Source organism: Oncorhynchus keta, chromosome 15, assembly GCF_023373465.1.
Source record: "Oncorhynchus keta strain PuntledgeMale-10-30-2019 chromosome 15, Oket_V2, whole genome shotgun sequence".
Classification (NCBI taxonomy): domain Eukaryota; kingdom Metazoa; phylum Chordata; class Actinopteri; order Salmoniformes; family Salmonidae; genus Oncorhynchus; species Oncorhynchus keta.
Window position 1 is genome coordinate 9,611,670 of NC_068435.1, and position 20,305 is coordinate 9,631,974.

Genomic DNA, 20,305 nt, shown 5'->3' on the forward strand with positions numbered 1-20,305 from the left:
TGCCAATGACTGGAACGAATTGCAAAAACCACTGAAGTTGGAGACTTATCTCTCTCACTAACTTGAAGCGTCAGCTGTCAGAGCAGCTTACCGATCGCTGCAGCTGTACTCCGCCCATCTGTAAATAGCCCATCCAACTACCTACCTCATCCCCATATTTGTTTTAGTTTTTCTGCTCTTCTGCACACCAGTATTTCTACTTGCACATCCTCATCTGTACATATATCACTCGTGTAAATTGTAGTTACTTCGCCTATTTATTGCATTACCTCCTTACTTCATTTGCACACACTGTATACAGATTTTTTTTGTTTGTGTTACTGACAGTACGTTTGTTTATCCCATGTGTAACTCTTTTTTGTGTAACTGTTTTTGCTGCACTGCTTTTTTTTTTTATCTTGACCAGGTCGCAGTTGTAAATGAGAACTTGTTCTCAACTGGCCTACCTGGTTAAATAAAGTTGAAAAAATAAATTTAATTTAAAAAAAATAGTGTAACCTTGGGTACACACGGCTCATCGTGTAACCTTGGGTACACACGGCTCATCGTGTAACCTTGGGTACACACGGCTCATCGTGTAACCTTGGGTACACACGGCTCATCGTGTAACCTTGGGTACACACGGCTCATCGTGTAACCTTGGGTACACACGGCTCATCGTGTAACCTTGGGTACACACGGCTCATCGTGTAACCTTGGGTACACACGGCTCATCGTGTAACCTTGGGTACACACGGCTCATCGTGTAACCTTGGGTACACACGGCTCATCGTGTAACCTTGGGTGTAGGATGATACTGACACATTTTAAACACTTCAGTTTTATTTACCTTACTTTCCTCTTCCTCCTGTAGGTGGAGAGGGACTTCCTGTCCCCATACGTGTCTCCCATAGAGACCCCGTTCCGCCACATCCTGGTGGGCTCCGGCTCCCACACCCTGAAGGCTCTGTTGGACCACCTGGACATCCTGCAGATTGACCACTCAGAGGCCAACGCTGATCTGTTCCGGATTCAGTTTGCTTTGGCAACCTGGACCATCCAGGGCTGCGCCAACTCACTGGCGGGGGAAGTCTGGTCCACAGACAACATGATCTAAGCCGGTCTCGACATGTCCTATTAAACAAAACACCCAATATAGCCATCGCTCAAGGCACCCTCAGTTAGGCTCAACCATTCAGGAAAATGAAATGGAAGTGTTCTGTGTCGATATCAATAACTCAACCTCCTTTTTTTTTTTTTTCATATGCATTGCAACTCAACAGTACGATATGCTGTACTTTACCTTTCAAACAAGACCCCAAAAAATAACACTTAAATTCAACTGCCTTAAATTTCACTTGTTTGTGAAATGAGTGAAAAGCCATTTATCACTCTTGCGAGGGGAAAAAAAACTGAAATGCATTTCTTAACGCCGTATTTGAATTTATAATGGTGCTAAATACGAATGACTAATGGCCTACAAATGTCACCGTACTTACTAGTATGGCAATAACGCTGTTTTGGCCCAATATCCAAGGTCACAAACACCTAAATCGTGTGTGTAAACTCAAGAGGTACTTTGCGATTACAACAAAGGTTATTATGGTACTATTACCACCCATGAACAAAATCACAAAAAAAAACATTTTTTACAATCCGAGACCGCTGTTATTTCTACACTGTTACTTTACATTGGATTCAAACCTGGGCTGTTTTTTTTTTTTATAAAGATTAAGGTGCTGAAAACTTTAGAACGAGACCTGGTCTGAGAGCTGTTGCCAAATGGGTTTAAATTTACATTGAGTTCAGAAAGTAACACAGAATAGATCGTTATCAATAAAAGGCCACAACATTGGATTTGCCTGCTTGGCGGCGAGGAGACCACCGCTCTGCTAAAACCAGGGGCAACTGCGTGCCCTTTTTTTCAAGGGATAGTTAAATCAATGTTTGACTATTTGGTTGTAATATAATCCCCCTCCTTGAAGAGCTTAGTCAGAACTTACAAATGTACGATTTATTTTCCCCCCTTGCAACCAATTGAGCACATTTTAACTCTGTTTTCATACAGCATGTAACTGCATGCTTTTCATGATCAGTAAACGTAATTTCAGATACGTGAGAGCAAGCCTCTCAACATCCCTCAATATTGGCCACCATTGATCGGATATTTTAAGTGCAAAAAAAAAAAAGTTAACCACTCATTCTTGTCATGTTAAGGTTAATTTCCCCATCTTTTGTGGGCTCTGCTTGTCAAGCAGCAGAAGGGTACATTTGCAGATGTATTGTGTACGTTACAAGCTACCGGTCGGAGGTTTGTACAGTTGGCTAAACGTGTGTGTGTGTATATATGTATGTGTGTTTAGCTCTTTCCTAAAGCCTAATCTCTGAAGCAAGCTAAATGAGTTTTAGCTAGCTACATGCCAAATGGCTAGGCTACCTTCCCTCACGTATCTTAAACGACATGATACATGGATGTTTACTTACAATGAGAAAGCATGCAGTGACTGCTAAATGTGCAATAATCAGGAATGTGGTGTTCTGACTATGCTCTTCAAGAAGTGATGATATTAAAAACCTAAATAGTTACAATATTGATTTTAACAATTCCCTTAAACGGCACATATAGTTGTCAATGGTTTTAGCGACGCTGAAGTCAAATCGAATGCTTCGCCACATTTGACACACTATTGATAACGACCTGTTGACCTGACCCTTCACTGAGCCCTGCCTGCCTTGGTTACTGTTGCCACCGGGAAGCCCAATTCTCCATTCAACCACTGTTGAAATCTCCTCACAATGATCTCAAACTGTGTTTTCGAATACACAATGAAATTAGACTGACTGTGACTACCCCTTGCTAATCAGGAAGCTCTTGGGTATGTTGTGGTTGCCTGCCATTACAATTGCTTCAGGGGAACCTGGTAAAAAATTTGTTTGTACTTTAGCTAGCCACTGAATGGCTCTGAAATAATTGTCGGCATGCATTTAAAGCTATAACCACTTTTGGCGCTAACTAGTGCCCTCAAACCATATCCTGATGTCGACAGCAGTGTAAGCTAAAAACCAAGCTAGCTAGCTAACAATTTAACTAGCATTAGCAAGCTTGGTGGTCAGCGACAGAGCTAGCTAAACTAGCAAACAAAATGTATATAATTTTTGGATTCTAAAAAATACTCCAACAGGGTCTATTTCAAGAATCACAGTAGCAAGTATTCCTGGTGCATATTTCAAATATTTATCCATTTGAATAAAGTTTGAAAAAATATTTTTTTGCCATAGATGGGTTGGCGTGGCGACAGGTCATTTGAACCATGTTAAGTGAGACCATCTAACCTAGTTACTGATGTACAGTTGTCCTGAGACCTAAAGGCTAAAGCCCTTTTGTTGTTTTTTACGCCTCAAGCAACATGTAACTTACACCACGCTTGTGAGCTCTTTTCAAAATGGCCTCCTGCTGACATGAATACAATTGCGAGGACTTTTAAACCTGGGGCGAAAGGGTCTTCACCACATGGCACTGAAAAGGTCTATTTATTTCCTTGTTTATTTATCAGTGACAGGGTTCACTATAAATGGTGTTTTTTTTTTTAAACTACTTTTTAAACATGTATAATTATCGGGAGCAGTGTCTTCCATAATTATGACAGTAATACTGTCGAAATGACAAAGCAGCATCTGCTATGGAAGTGTACCTGTCAGACCGACTAACCCATACTAGAGACCAGCCCATACTTCAGTCCATTCAGTCACCTACTTCACAACCGACTGCGAGTTAGCCGTTTAATATATTCCCGAATTACATCTCAAACAGATGTTCAAAATACATTGAAAACGGCACAACCAAAGTTTGTTTCCTAAAAAATTAATAAATAATTGAACCGTTATTTCACTCGGCAATCAATAAGAAAAAAGTATTATTCATAATGACGGCCTACCCCGGCCAAACACTAATGACGCTGGGACAATTGTGCACCACCCTATGGGACTCCCAATGACGGCCTGTTGTGATACAGCCTGGAATCGAACCAGGGTCTGTAGTGACACCTCTAGCACTGAGAAGTAATACCTTAGGCCGCTGCGCCACTCAGGAGCCCAAATTGCCTTTTTACATTAAGACAAAACTCAAGGCGGTTTCTAGTACAGGTCTCTTGGTGAATGTACACTTTCTCATCCTGAAACATTATCGGGAGCAGTGTCTTCCATAATGTGAAGAAGAAGGTAGTTTTTGTCTACCAGCGTGTCCTTATCGGAGGCAGTGACCTCCATATTTCACTGTAGGGTGGATGTGATTTATTATCGGGAACAGTGTTTCCCATAATGTTGTGTATATAATGTCTGCGTCCGCATCTTTTGCGGTGCTTGCCGTTCCCTGTCATGTTGTCGCAACCCCCTATAACCGTGTCACTCTGTAGTCGGCTAGTATTTGATTTCTACCAGGTGCTGTTCTTCCTCTTGTTGACTATCCATAAGGAATTGATAGTGTGAACCTGAAACATCCATTGATTGGGTAAATGTTAAAGCTGAGACTGACCGATTGTCGTCAAAAGGGTTTAATGTTTTCACAAAAGATTGAGACCTGGCTCTTATTTCCTGTATGACTCTGTTCGTATGACAATATCGGTTACACTTAACATAAAGCCTGCGCTGAAGTATAATGCTTTATTACTTATAGGCATGTATGAGCCATTTTATAATGTCTTATTATAAGACTTATAGTATGCTTTCTCTTTATGTAGGACTTTTTTTGTCCGGATCATTTATGAAACCAATCAGAAAACATTCTTATGACAAGTCTTACAATGCATTATAACCACTGCAGGCTTTTAATAAAGTGTTACCAAGTTATATATTTTTTTCTTATTCTCCCTTTTTTTGGGGTTGCTGTACATTCTGTTCTCGTTAGGGGCTTAGGCTATCTGTGCCTTGTTATGTTGTGAGTGGTAATTAATGTAGAGAAATCCTGGCGTAATGAAGTCTTCTCTGTGGTGTATATTGTTTTTGCTTTATCAATACTTTGCAGACATCGTAGTTCTTGATTTAAGATGTGCGAGTATAATTTGGATGCGTTTTGAAAGTCATTTTGTTAGCTTAAAGCTGGAATCCGCTGTTGAAACAATAACAAAGGGTGACTTTGTTGTCCTTAAGCCAACTTTATTTTCCTTTTACTCTGTGTTAGTAGAAATGCTGGGGGATGGGCCTAGAGAAATGAAACCACTCTCAAATTGACAGAGCTATGGATCCAAGGACTGACTCCAGGACATCTATCAAACTCATTCGGTGGAGGCCCGCGTGTCTGCAGGTTTCCGCTCCACACCTGTACTTGATTGATTGAATTAAGGTCGCTAATTAGTAAAACTCACATCACCTGGTTATCTAGTACTAAATTGAAACGAAAAACCCCGCAGACACTGCCCTCTGTGGAATGAGTTTGACACCCCTGATTCATGATATCAAAATGAGAGTTTTAACCATGTTTTGAGGCTATACAGTATTTTACATTTTCTTTGTTTTACATTGAAGTAAAACACGCTTATTTATTGGGTTCAGATGGGGTATGCCAGTTACCAACTAAGCTCATTAAGGCATTCATAATTGATATTCTTGAATATACAATTTTTTTAAATTTAAGTCCAAAATGGATGTAGCAACTGCGGATTCCAGCGTTAAGCCCAAAGTCATTGTTTTTGAGAGAAGTCTACCCTATACTATTACACTCGTAGTTTATAAACAGGCTTGATTATGACTGTTGGAAAATAACATTAATATTTGAAAAAATGTCTAGAACAACTTCCTAACTTACACAGCAGACAAAGAATTTCTTAAACTTTTTTTATTTATTTGTTTACGGGACACAATTTACTGATCATATAAATATTTGACCATCAGACACGTCTGATCGACAGGAGTTGTCATGTCACATTGGCAGAGTCAAAATTCCATGAACCAAATTGTCAGGGATTACCACACTGAAATGGCTATTTTCCTGCGTTAGTTAGACTTGGCATTTTACATTTAACCACTCTGAACTGGAAAGTATGCTACAGTCAGATTATTCAGTATGTTAATTTAAAGCTAAAGTATTGGCCAAACTGTGATGCCCCACAAAGGTGTAATTGGTGTATTGATTGTTGAGTTATGATAGAAAATGTCCTACAATGTATGTTTCTGAGGATTGGATTAAATCGCTTCCCTTTGGTGGGTACATAAATAAAACATTTAAAAAGCCTGGAAAAAAGATATGTAGCATATTTTGAAAAGATGACTTATTGGATGTTGGAGTCTCTTTTGTTTAGGACTACGCAAAATTGCTTGTCTCCTGTGTTTGCTGCAATAAATCATTACACAGGTGTTTTGTCGTGTTTTTTTTTTTGTGTGTAAAATTTCAAGAATGTACCGGTAACACACTACTGTCTGAAAAGGAATGGGTAAAATATAGTTGACGACAGGACAAGGAGACCAATGTCAGTGTAGTAAAAAATAATTAGAGGGTTTTGATTTTTAAGAAAAAACAAAAAAATTGTAGTGTTCCTTTTCATCATGGAAGATGTTTGACCAAATATAATGGCAACTACACTGAACAGAAATATAAACACAACATGTAAAGTGTTGGTCCCATGTTTCATGAGCTGAAATAAAATATCCCAGAAATGTTCCATATGCACAAAAAGCGTTTGGGTTATGGTATAGGCAGGCATAAGCCACGGACAAAGAACACAATTGCATTTTATCGATAGCAATTTGAATGCACTAAAATACTGGGACGAGATCCTGAGGCCCATTTTTTTCCCCCCCCAAGGTATCTGTGACCAACAGATGCATATCTGTATTCCCAGTTATGTGAAATCCATAGATTAGGTCCTAATGAATTTATATCAATTGACTGATTTGCTCATATCAACTGTAACTCAAATCTATGAAATTGTTGCATGTTGCTTTTATATTTTTGTTCAGTATAATCACATTACTATATTCCCATCTACTCAATGTAGGGCGGAAGTAGTGCAATCCCCCATTACCCCAGACTCTACAGCAGAGGCTGCTGGGAGGAGCTATATGAGGACGGGCTCATTGTAATGGTTGGAATGGAGTCATTGGAATGGTGTCAAATATACGGAAACCACATGTTTGGATCCATTCCATGAATTCCAGTCCGGTCATTACAATGAACCCGTCACTAATCCAGCCCTGCTAGCCCATTTGGGACACAAACACAGACCACTCTAACATGAACGGACACACACACACACACACACACACACACACACACACACACACACACACACACAGAGACAGAGGTGTTAACTGGGCAGGAGCAGCCTGTGCATGCTATGGTCCTCCAAAACTGGAGATGCCCACTTCAGTCCTTTAGAATGTTCATCTTCATATGGCCTGGCCCTGCAGTTTCATTTACTGTCATTATAGCACCACTTGATGGCGACAGAGAACAATGCAACATACAAGGGAAACTACATGCGGCAAAGCAGTGACAGCCATCTCTTCAAAATACGGGAGCCGCAGTACAACCAACACATGCTCTTTCTACACGTTTTATTTACAGTATTACACATCTGTGAAACCCCTATTACAGCTTGCGATGAAGTCGATACTGTCTTTCATATATTATTATTTTTTTTAAACACTGGCTGTGCATGACAGCAAAGTCAGACACCAAATAAAAATTAAATAATTTGCATTCAGCATTGTATTGTATTTGGAAGTGCAGTCGCAGTCGAATGTATTTTCAGTGGTGCAAGTGTACGTTTAGCTCGGTACTTTACCAAAGTTCAGGTTCAAAACGTGAGTTAGGGCCATGTGCCTTTAAGAGTGGGTTGACGGCATAAACGCGTAGGGAAAAAAAAGCAGGGTTGAGTGGATGACGTCTGCTCGAGCCGACGCAAGCAACGCTAGAATATAGTCAATTGAGAATAGAAGAATAAAAACAAAATTAGCGACCCATGTTAAATTTTCATAAGGAACTGGAGAGTTTCAAAGAAAGAGTCAGCAGCCAAACACGCCTCGCCAGGGAGCAATGCCGTGAGAGAGAGAGAGAGAGAGGAACAGAGATCTACAGGTAGTTTAAAGTTTTATTAGTTGTATGTAATGAAGTTGTATGTACAGGATACACATGGTAACGTTATAACGTTATACACCGTCCAACGAAATGCCTTCTCGACAATGCAACAACAATAAGAAATAATGCAAGATAAAGAATACGAACACAAAGTAAATGTCTCAGTAGAATATAATATATATATTTTTTAGCATAAATATAATACAGGAAGGCACAATTTATAGTTCAATATTTACACCTTTTGGGGATGGGGGGATTGGGGTGCAAGTGTTTAAATTGTGCAGAATTTAGCAATAATAAATAAACAGGTGTGTGTGTGTGTGTGTGTGTGTGTGTGTGTGTGTGTGTGTGTGTGTGTGTGTGTGTGTGTGTGTGTGAACATGAGTGAGTGAGTGCATGTGTGCTAAGGTGCAGGTGGTCAGTCCAGTTCATGTGTTCATCATTCTGATGGCTTGTAGATAGAAACTGTCACTGAGCTTGTTGTTATCAGACCTCAGGCTCCGTGTGAGACATTCTGACCGACTGTAAGGGAATGAACAGCTCGTAGCTGGGGCTGTGTGGTGTCCTTGCTGATGCAGCAGAAACTGGATGTGGAGGTCCTGGGCTGGCGTGGTTATACGTGGTATGCGGTTGTAAGGCCAAATTCTCTAAAACGGTGTTGGAGGCGCCTTATGGTAGAGAAATGAACATACAATTCTCTGGCAACAGCTGTGGTGGACATTCCTGCAGTCAGCATGTCAATTACATGCTCCTTCACAACTTGAGACATCTGTGGCATTGTGTTGTGTGACAAAATTGCACATTTTAAAATAGCCTTTTTTGTCCCTAGCACAAGGTGCACCTGTGTAATGATCATGCTGTTTTAATCAGCTTCTTGAATGCCACACCTGTCAGGTGGATAGATTATCTTGGCAAAAGAAGAAATGTTCCCTGGCAAGGATCTAAACATTGAGGCTTGGAAATTGTCATTGCAGACTTACCCCAGGCACTTGCCTAGTCCTGCATTTAGTCTGGCCTAGTCCTGCATTTAGTCTGGCCTAGTCCTGCATTTAGTCTGTTCTAGTCCTGCATTTAGTCTGGCCTAGTCCTGCATTTAGTCTGGCCTCGTCCTGCATTTAGTCTGTTCTAGTCCTGCATTTAGTCTGTTCTAGTCCTGCATTTAGTCTGTTCTAGTCCTGCATTTAGTCTGTTCTAGTCCTGCATTTAGTCTGTTCTAGTCCTGCATTTAGTCTGGCCTCGTCCTGCATTTAGTCTGGCCTAGTCCTGCATTTAGTCTGGCCTAGTCCTGCATTTAGTCTGGCCTAGTCCTGCATTTAGTCTGGCCTAGTCCTGCATTTAGTCTGTTCTAGTCCTGCATTTAGTCTGGCCTCGTCCTGCATTTAGTCTGGCCTAGTCCTGCATTTAGACTGGCCTAGTCCTTCATTTAGTCTGGCCTAGTCCTGCATTTAGTCTGTTCTAGTCCTGCATTTAGTCTGTTCTAGTCCTGCATTTAGTCTGGCCTAGTCCTGCATTTAGTCTGGCCTAGTCCTGCATTTAGTCTGTTCTAGTCCTGCATTTAGTCTGGCCTAGTCCTGCATTTAGTCTGGCCTAGTCCTTAATTTAGTCTGGCCTAGTCCTTAATTTAGTCTGGCCTAGTCCTTAATTTAGTCTGACCTAGTCCTGCATTTAGTCTGGCCTAGTCCTGCATTTAGTCTGGCCTAGTCCTTAATTTAGTCTGGCCTAGTCCTGCATTTAGTCTGGCCTAGTCCTTCATTTAGTCTGGCCTAGTTCTTAATTTAGTCTGGCCTAGTCCTGCATTTAGTCTGTTCTAGTCCTGCATTTAGTCTGTTCTAGTCCTGCATTTAGTCTGGCCTAGTCCTTCATTTAGTCTGTTCTAGTCCTGCATTTATTCTGGCCTAGTCCTTCATTTAGTCTGTTCTAGTCCTGCATTTAGTCTGGCCTAGTCCTGCATTTAGTCTGGCCTAGTCCTTCATTTAGTCTGGCCTAGTCCTTCATTTAGTCTGGCCTAGTCCTGCATTTAGTCTGGCCTAGTCCTGCATTTAGTCTGTTCTAGTCCTGCATTTAGTCTGGCCTCATTTAGTCCTTCATTTAGTCTGGCCTAGTCCTTCATTTAGTCTGGCCTAGTCCTGCATTTAGTCTGGCCTAGTCCTGCATTTAGTCTGTTCTAGTCCTGCATTTATACTTGCCTAGTCCTTCATTTAGTCTGGCCTAGTCCTGCATTTAGTCTGGCCTAGTCCTGCATTTAGTCTGGCCTAGTCCTGCATTTAGTCTGGCCTAGTCCTTCATTTAGTCTGGCCTAGTCCTTCATTTAGTCTGGCCTAGTCCTGCATTTAGTCTGGCCTAGTCCTGCATTTAGTCTGTTCTAGTCCTGCATTTATACTTGCCTAGTCCTTCATTTAGTCTGGCCTAGTCCTGCATTTAGTCTGGCCTAGTCCTGCATTTAGTCTGTTCTAGTCCTGCATTTAGTCTGGCCTAGTCCTGCATTTAGTCTGGCCTAGTCCTGCATTTAGTCTGGCCTAGTCCTTAATTTAGTCTGGCCTAGTCCTGCATTTAGTCTGGCCTAGTCCTTCATTTAGTCTGGCCTAGTTCTTAATTTAGTCTGGCCTAGTCCTGCATTTAGTCTGGCCTAGCATTTAGTCTGGCCTAGTCCTGCATTTAGTTTGTTCTAGTCCTGCATTTAGTCTGTTCTAGTCCTGCATTTAGTCTGGCCTAGTCCTTCATTTAGTCTGTTCTAGTCCTGCATTTAGTCTGGCCTAGTCCTTCATTTAGTCTGGCCTAGTCCTGCATTTAGTCTGGCCTAGTCCTTCATTTAGTCTGGCCTAGTCCTGCATTTAGTCTGGCCTAGTCCTTCATTTATTCTGGCCTAGTCCTTCATTTAGTCTGTTCTAGTCCTGCATTTAGTCTGGCCTAGTCCTGCATTTAGTCTGGCCTAGTCCTTCATTTAGTCTGGCCTAGTCCTTCATTTAGTCTGGCCTAGTCCTGCATTTAGTCTGGCCTAGTCCTGCATTTAGTCTGGCCTAGTCCTTCATTTAGTCTGGCCTAGTCCTGCATTTAGTCTGGCCTAGTCCTGCATTTAGTCTGGCCTAGTCCTTCATTTATTCTGGCCTAGTCCTTCATTTAGTCTGTTCTAGTCCTGCATTTAGTCTGGCCTAGTCCTGCATTTAGTCTGGCCTAGTCCTTCATTTAGTCTGGCCTAGTCCTTCATTTAGTCTGGCCTAGTCCTGCATTTAGTCTGGCCTAGTCCTGCATTTAGTCTGGCCTAGTCCTTAATTTAGTCTGGCCTAGTCCTGCATTTAGTCTGGCCTAGTCCTGCATTTAGTCTGGCCTAGTCCTTCATTTAGTCTGGCCTAGTCCTGCATTTAGTTTGTTCTAGTCCTGCATTTAGTTTGTTCTAGTCCTGCATTTAGTCTGGCCTAGTCCTGCATTTAGTCTGGCCTCGTCCTGCATTTAGTCTGGCCTAGTCCTGCATTTAGTCTGGCCTAGACCTTCATTTAGTCTGGCCTAGTCCTGCATTTAGTCTGGCCTAGTCCTGCATTTAGTCTGTTCTAGTCCTGCATTTAGTCTGGCCTAGTCCTGCATTTAGTCTGTTCTAGTCCTGCATTTAGTCTGTTCTAGTCCTGCATTTAGTCTGGCCTAGTCCTGCATTTAGTCTGGCCTAGTCCTTCATTTAGTCTGTTCTAGTCCTGCATTTAGTCTGGCCTAGTCCTGCATTTAGTCTGGCCTAGTCCTTCATTTAGTCTGGCCTAGTCCTTCATTTAGTCTGGCCTAGTCCTGCATTTAGTTTGTTCTAGTCCTGCATTTAGTCTGTTCTAGTCCTGCATTTAGTCTGTTCTAGTCCTGCATTTAGTCTGGCCTAGTCCTGCATTTAGTCTGTTCTAGTCCTGCATTTAGTCTGGCCTAGTCCTGCATTTAGTCTGGCCTAGTCCTGCATTTAGTCTGTTCTAGTCCTGCATTTAGTCTGGCCGAGTGCCAGTGTAACCGATGTGAAATGGCTAGATAATTAGCGGGGTGTGCTCTAATAGCGTTTCAATCGGTGACGTCACTCGCTCTGAGACCTTGAAGTAGTTGTTCCCCTTGCTCTGCAAGGGCCGTGGCTTTTGTGGAGCGATGGGTAACGGTGCTTTGTGGGAGGCAGTTGTTGATGTGTGCAGAGGGTCCCTGGTTCGAGCCCAGGTAGGGGCGAGGAGAGGGACTGAAGCTATACTGTTACACCACCATCTGAAGTACTTTAGTAGATGAATGCAAGGGCTTGAACTCCAGGCAGCCAGCCAGTGGAAGTAATTATTGAGTTCACTGACAGAGCCCATATTGTTGCCGCTTTCAAGACAACTCGGAAACTCTGAAATGTCAGACTTGGAAACTCATTGTAGATGGATGAGTTTCCCACTTGGAAAGTATAAGAATCCAAAAAGTAGGTCGGGTGTTTACCCACTTTACCCAGAGTGGGTGAAAATGCGTTTTGGTGGGGAAATTTCACTTCGTTATGTTATAAAATACGTTTTACCAAGACAAATATGATTTTTCATGTTCTGAATCTTTAAGTGGGGTCTTTCTCTAACATATCATTAACATTAATTATTAACATACATTAACCCCCCAAAAATTGGATTTCGTAACCTAATACATCCGATAATAAGCACCAATCTCTGTTGACAGTGTGCATTCTTACAACAACTTTTGAGGATTTTGCTGCTTGTTTTGTTGTGGTGGTCGTCTGTGAATTTGTTTCTGTGTGCCGCAAAAAGCCAAATGAACAAAAACTGAATTAAATGTAAACTTGGGTATATGGAAATACAGTACAGTGGAATGATAGAGAGAACGTTCGCCGAGTGCGTCGCTAAACCATGTGTCGATACCGATGGGATCGAAAGAAAAGTAGCACTGCTCTCAGATCAGCTTTCTCCATTCAAATCTTACCTTAACATTATAATTTTTCCACAATACTGACGACGGATCAGCTCCTAGAGAGATATCATCACCTTATGGCTGCAAATATTGAGGCGACTTATGACGCTTACCCTATAATAATGCAGTAAATCACAGATTGGGAACATGTTGTCACACATCATGAAACACATTGAGCCAGAAAAAGCATATAACGATGTGCTTAGCGGTTCTTTTTGTAAAAAAATATGTTTTACCCTTTTATTTAAGCTAGGCAAGTCCAGTCAAGAACAAATTCTTATTTACAATGACGGCCTACCCTGGGCCAAACTCGGACGACGCTGGGTCAATTTTGCGCCGCCCTATGGGACTCCCAATCACGGTCGGTTGTGATACAGCCTGCAATCGAACCAGGGTGTCTGTAGTGATGCCTCAAGCACTGAGATGCAGTGCCTTAGACCGCTGCGCCAATCGGGAGCCACACATTTTGGAAAAAGACCACTCGTAGAAGGTACGAGGCAGTCGGTACATAACAAGTGTTTAGTAATGATGGTTTTGGGGGAACCGGCTTGGCTACTAAAGATATATCGTAGGATGGTTCTAACGATGGTTCTAGATCGTTCTAGATGGTTCTAACGATGATCTTACCGCTACAGAAGGCTATGGGAAACGGCTGCAGCACAAAGCAACTGCACTCCAGCCACCACAGTCACAGACAACTTCCCATTATGACTAATGGAGGACTATGTCAACACAGAGCTTCGATCGCAGTAATACAATACAGATCAATCCACTGGTGGGCCCAGACACATCCTGTTCTCTCGCAAAGGGTTTGATTGGACAAAGGCCAGGGCCATTACTGGTCACCACCATTCTGGAGAGACAGTGTCACTAGAACTCTCAGGTCAATTGGTCTTGTTTCAATGTATTCCATTTCTTTTTTTTCTTACCCCGTTTTCTCCCCAATTTCGTGGTATCCAATTGGTAGTTACAGTTTTGTCTCATCGCTGAAACTCTCATACGGACTCGGGAGAGGTGAAGTTCGAGAGCCGTGCGTCCTCCGTTTCATAACCCAACCAAGCCGCACTGCTTCTTGACCCAGAAGCAAGCCGCACCAATGTGTCGGAGGAAAACACTGTACACCTGGCGACCGTGTCAGCGTGCGTTGGGCCCGGCCCGCCACAGGAGTCGCTAGTGCGTGATGGCACAAGGACATCCCTGCCGGCCAAACCCTCTCCTAACCCGGACGACTCTGGGCCAATTGTGCGCCGCTCCATGGGTCTCCCGGTCGCGGCCGGCTGCGACAGAGCCTGGACTCGAACCTAGAATCTCTAGTGGCACAGCTAGCACTGCGATGCAGTGCCTTAGACCACTGCATCACTCGGTAGGCCCGATGTCTTCCATCTCACGTCAATGAATGATTCACATGAAAGTCTGAGTTCCGCACGCTTATCTCAACTGGGAATAGGCCCAGCAATGAACTGTACAAAGGCCCAACAATCACAAAATAGGCAGCTGTATTAGGAATGGCAAACTTAGAGAATTCTGCTTCCCGTAAGAACAGGGTAACTGAGTACACTAATTCAGTCATAGGAGACGCTACAGCACATCAGGTTTCTACCTGAGGCAACCAAGTGTTTTTCAGTTTCTGAGGATGGGTTCCGAACGGCTGTGTGAATATGTGTGAGAACAGGATTCACAGCACTGTCTCATTGTTCCTTAGAGAGAATTGAATTACAAACCCACCCAGTTTTCACCATAATACCATCCACCCCCTCCAGTGTATAGAGAAAACATTGGTCCCTGTAGTACTGTATCAAATGTCCTGCTTTGACCTTTGGACACCTTATGCCTTAGTTTGACTGATGGTCCTATACTGTGAAGGAATATTCTTTACAGTGTCGTCTATTGAAATACAGTATGGTGTGGATGAAAGTGCGTTCTCAATAGCATGCAAACCTTCATTTCAAAGAAAGTTAAAGAAAACTGTGAATTTTCAATCAGTGGGATCTAACTTGGCCTGTGCTTTATACTACACACTGAGTTTTTTAAATATCCTTGTGGAAGTTAGAGTTGGCTACTAACAACATTCACAATATGGATGACCAAGACCTACAGCATGGCTTGTAACGAGAGGTCGACCGATTATGATTTTTCAACGCCGATACCGATTTATTGGAGGACCAAAAAAAAGCCGATACCGATTAATCGGACGATTAAAAAAAAAAAAAGTATTTATTTAATTATATTAATGACAATTACAACAATACTGAATGAACACTTTTATTTTAACGTAATATAATACATCAATAAAATCAATTTAGTTTAGTTAAATAATGAAACATGATCAATTTGGTTTAAATAATGCAAAAACAAAGTGTTGGAGAAGAAACAAAAAGTGCAATATGTGCCATGTAAAAAAGCTAACGTTTGAGTTCCTTGCTCAGAACATGAGAACATATGAAAGCTGGTGGTTCCTTTTTAATATGAGTCTTCAATATTCCCAGGTAAGAAGTTTTAGGTTGTAGTTATTTTTGGACTATTTCTCTCTATACCATTTGTATTTCATATACCTTTGACTATTGGATGTTCTAATAGGTACTTTAGTATTGCCAGCCTAATCTCGGGAGTTGATAGGCTTGAAGTCATAAACAGCTCAATGCTTGAAGCATTGCGAAGAGCTGCTGACAAACGCAGCTCTTCGTGCTGTTTGAATGAATGCTTACGAGCCTGCTGGTGCCTACCATCGCTCAGTCAGACTGCTCTATCAAATCATAGACTTAATTATAATATAATAACACACTGAAATATGAACCTTAGGTCATTAATATGGTCAAATCCAGAAACTAACATTTCGAAAACAAAACGTTTATTCTTTCAGTGAAATACGGAAACCGTTCCGTATTTTATCTAACGGGTGGCATCCATAAGTCTAAATATTGCTGTTACATTGCACAACCTTTAATGTTATGTCATAATTACGTAAAATTCTGGCAAATTATTTCGCAACGAGCCAGGCGGCCCAAACGGTTGCATATACCCTGACTCTGCGTGCAATGAATGCAAAAGAAGTGACACAATTTCCCTAGTTTAATATTGCCTGCAAATCTGGATTTCTTTTAACTAAATATGCAGGTTTAAAAATATATACGTCTGTGTATTGATTTTAAGAAAGCCATTGGTGTTTAGGGTTAGGTACACATTGGTGTTTAGGGTTAGGTACACATTGGTGTTTAGGATTAGGTACATTGGTGTTTATGGTTAGGTACATTGGTGTTTATGGTTAGGTACATTGGTGTTTATAGTTAGGTACATTGGTGTTTATAGTTAGGTACATTGGTGTTTATAGTTAGGTACATTGGTGTTTATGGTTAGGTACATTGGTGTTTATGGTTAGGTACATTGGTGTTTATAGTTAGGTACATTGGTGTTTATGGTTAGGTACATTGGTGTTTATGGTTAGGTACATTGGTGTTTATGGTTAGGTACATTGGTGTTTATGGTTAGGTACATTGGTGTTTATGGTTAGGTACATTGGTGTTTATGGTTAGGTACATTGGTGTTTATGGTTAGGTACATTGGTGTTTAGGGTTAGGTACATTGGTGTTTATAGTTAGGTACATTGGTGTTTATAGTTAGGTACATTGGTGTTTATAGTTAGGTACATTGGTGTTTATGGTTAGGTACACATTGGTGCAACGACAGTGCTTTTTTTTGCTTGTTAAATCACCCGTTTGGGGAAGTAGGCTGTGATTCAATGATAAATTAACAGGCACCGCATCGATGATATGCAATGCAGGACAAGGTAGATAAACTAGTAATATCATCAACCATGTGTAGTTAACTAGTGTTATGTTAAGATTGATAGTTTTTTTATAAGATGTTTATTGCTCGCTAGCAACTTGCCTTGGCTTCTTGCTGCCCTCGTGTAACAGGTAGTCAGCCGGCCATGCAGTCTCCTCGTGGAGTGCAATGTAATCGGCCATGATCCGTGTCCAAAAATGCAGATTATAGATTGTTATGAAACCTTGAAATCAGCCCTAATTAATCGGCCATTCCGATTAATCGGTCGACCTCTACTTGTTACATCACTCAGCCCTCAGTCACTACCATGTTACTGTTAATCACTCAGCCCTCAGTCACTACCATGTTACTGTTAATCACTCAGCCCTCAGTCACTACCATGTTACTGTTACATCACTCAGCCCTCAGTTACTGTTACATCACCAGCCCTCAGTCACTACCATGTTACTGTTAATCACCTCAGCCCTCAGTCACTACCATGTTACTGTCAGCCCACTCAGTCACTACCATGTTACTGTTACATCACTCAGCCCTCAGTCACTACCATGTTACTGTTAATCACTCAGCCCTCAGTCACTACCATGTTACTGTTACATCACTCAGCCCTCAGTCACTACCATGTTACTGTTACATCACTCAGCCCTCAGTCACTACCATGTTACTGTTACACTCACTCACTACCATCAGCCCTCAGTCACTACCATGTTACTGTTACATCACTCAGCCCTCAGTCACTACCATGTTACTGTTTATCACTCAGCCCTCAGTCACTACCATGTTACTGTTTATCACTCAGCCCTCAGTCACTACCATGTTACTGTTACATCACTCAGCCCTCAGTCACTACCATGTTACTGTTACATCACTCAGCCCTCAGTCACTACCATGTTACTGTTACATCACCCTCAGCCCCATGTTACTGTTTATCACTCAGCCCTCAGTCACTACCATGTTACTGTTACATCACTCAGCCCTCAGTCACTACCATGTTACTGTTAATCACTCAGCCCTCAGTCACTACCATGTTACTGTTACATCACTCAGCCCTCAGTCACTACCATGTTACTGTTACATCACTCAGCCCTCAGTCACTACCATGTTACTGTTACATCACTCAGCCCTCAGTCACTACCATGTTACTGTTACATTACTCAGCCCTCAGTCACTACCATGTTACTGTTACATCACTCAGCCCTCAGTCACTACCATGTTACTGTTACATCACTCAGCCCTCAGTCACTACCATGTTACTGTTACATCACTCAGCCCTCAGTCACTACCATGTTACTGTTTATCACTCAGCCCTCAGTCACTACCATGTTACTGTTTATCACTCAGCCCTCAGTCACTACCATGTTACTGTTACATCACTCAGCCCTCAGTCACTACCATGTTACTGTTACATCACTCAGCCCTCAGTCACTACCATGTTACTGTTACATCACTCAGCCCTCAGTCACTACCATGTTACTGTTACATCACTCAGCCCTCAGTCACTACCATGTTACTGTTACATCACTCAGCCCTCAGTCACTACCATGTTACTGTTTATCACTCAGCCCTCAGTCACTACCATGTTACTGTTACATCACTCAGCCCTCAGTCACTACCATGTTACTGTTACATCACTCAGCCCTCAGTCACTAACTACCATGTTACTGTTACATCACTCAGCCCTCAGTCACTACCATGTTACTGTTTATCACTCAGCCCTCAGTCACTACCATGTTACTGTTTATCACTCAGCCCTCAGTCACTACCATGTTACTCGGGACACGAGGGACAATCGTGCAAAGAAATAATGCCAGTTGTCTGTGTTCAAGTGCTCATGATTAATAAAGATTGGCCATTCAATCGCCCTTGTTTTTGTAACAGTGGTGTGATGATTTCATTATGGCCACATCAATGAAAGGCCTCACTGCTGACCTGTGAATCAGCAGTGACTCGACTGGGTTGACTGGTCCACTTCCATTTCTTCCTCTGTTTGGTTAATGGATCACATTCATATCACGGCTACGGTGCAATTCTGGCTCAATGTGGTTACAAGGAAATCGCCTGTTTTTTAAATATTTTTATGACAATTCAGATCCGGTAATGGTAATAACAGGTTTTTAAACTGTACAACATTGTGAAATCAGTGAACATTTACCATCTAAATTAGGCCTAGGCACAAGGACTGATCTGTATCGATGACTGTCCTCCCTAGGTAGACTTTGTTTTCTGAACACTCTACAGATACCGTCTCCTGCCACTGCCCACTGAGTGAATTGCGTAACTATAATTCAATTCGGTATAGTATAGTCGCCTATGTATATAGTGTGTGTGTGTGTGTGTGTGTGTGTGTGTGTGTGTGTGTGTGTGTGTGTGTGTGTGTGTGTGTGTGTGTGTGTGTGTGTGTGTGTGTGTGTGTGTGTGTGCGCGTCCCTCAGTTAATTTATGTCTCTTGGTGTGTATATTCCGTTTTCTCCCCGCTCAGAGAAAGATGATCACCTGCCTCTCGCCCAAGCACGCACTCTACGTGTCCTCATAAAATCACCTGATGGTTAGCTCTAGCATTAATACATGGTGTGTTATTGTAGAGTAACACAGGTGTGATGGTTAGCTCTAGCATTAATACATGGTGTGTTATTGTAGAATAATTCAGGTGTGATGGTTAGCTCTAGCATTAATACATGATGTGTTATTGTAGAGTAACTCAGGTGTGATGGTTAGCTCTAGCATTAATACATGGCGTGTTATTGTAGAGTAACACAGGTGTGATGGTTAGCTCTAGCATTAATACATGGTGTGTTATTGTACAGTAACTCAGGTGTGATGGTTAGCTCTAGCATTAATACATGATGTGTTATTGTAGAGTAACTCAGGTGTGATGTTTAGCTCTAGCATTAATACATGGTGTGTTATTGTAGGGTAACTCAGGTGTGATGGTTAGCTCTAGCATTAACACATGGTGTGTTATTGTAGAGTAACTCAGGTGTGATGGTTAGCTCTAGCATTAATACATGGTGTGTTATTGTAGAATAATTCAGGTGTGATGGTTAGCTCTAGCATTAGTACATGGTGTGTTATTGTAGAATAATTCAGGTGTGATGGTTAGCTCTAGCATTAATACATGGTGTGTTATTGTAGAATAATTCAGGTGTGATGGTTAGCTCTAGCATTAGTACATGGTGTGTTATTGTAGAATAATTCAGGTGTGATGGTTAGCTCTAGCATTAATACATGGTGTGTTATTGTAGGGTAACTCAGGTGTGATGGTTAGCTCTAGCATTAGTACATGGTGTGTTATTGTAGAGTAACTCAGGTGTGATGGTTAGCCCTAGCATTAGTACATGGTGTGTTATTGTACAGTAACTCAGGTGTGATGGTTAGCTCTAGCATTAATACATGGTGTGTTATTGTAGAATAATTCAGGTGTGATGGTTAGCTCTAGCATTAATACATGGTGTGTTATTGTACAGTAACTCAGGTGTGATGGTTAGCTCTAGCATTAATACATGATGTGTTATTGTAGGGTAACTCAGGTGTGATGGTTAGCTCTAGCATTAATAAATGGTGTGTTATTGT

General features: G+C 41.8%; 2 protein-coding genes across 3 annotated transcripts in view; both read left to right on the forward strand.

The window, feature by feature from the left end:
* Positions 1-6,327, forward strand: part of LOC118394405 (transferrin receptor protein 1) — a 33,273-nt gene extending 26,946 nt beyond the window's left edge. For both annotated transcript variants that reach the window (XM_035787581.2, XM_035787582.2), the window contains exon 18: positions 854-6,327. In XM_035787581.2, the coding sequence (XP_035643474.1) occupies positions 854-1,096 (243 nt within the window). In that variant the 3' untranslated portion in view covers positions 1,097-6,327. The remainder of the gene's footprint in view (positions 1-853) is intronic.
* Positions 6,328-7,863: 1,536 nt separating this feature from the next.
* Positions 7,864-20,305, forward strand: part of LOC118395167 (activated CDC42 kinase 1-like) — a 178,421-nt gene continuing 165,979 nt past the window's right edge. The window contains exon 1 of the mRNA XM_052463247.1: positions 7,864-8,050. The gene's annotated coding sequence lies outside the window, so the exon portion shown is untranslated. The remainder of the gene's footprint in view (positions 8,051-20,305) is intronic.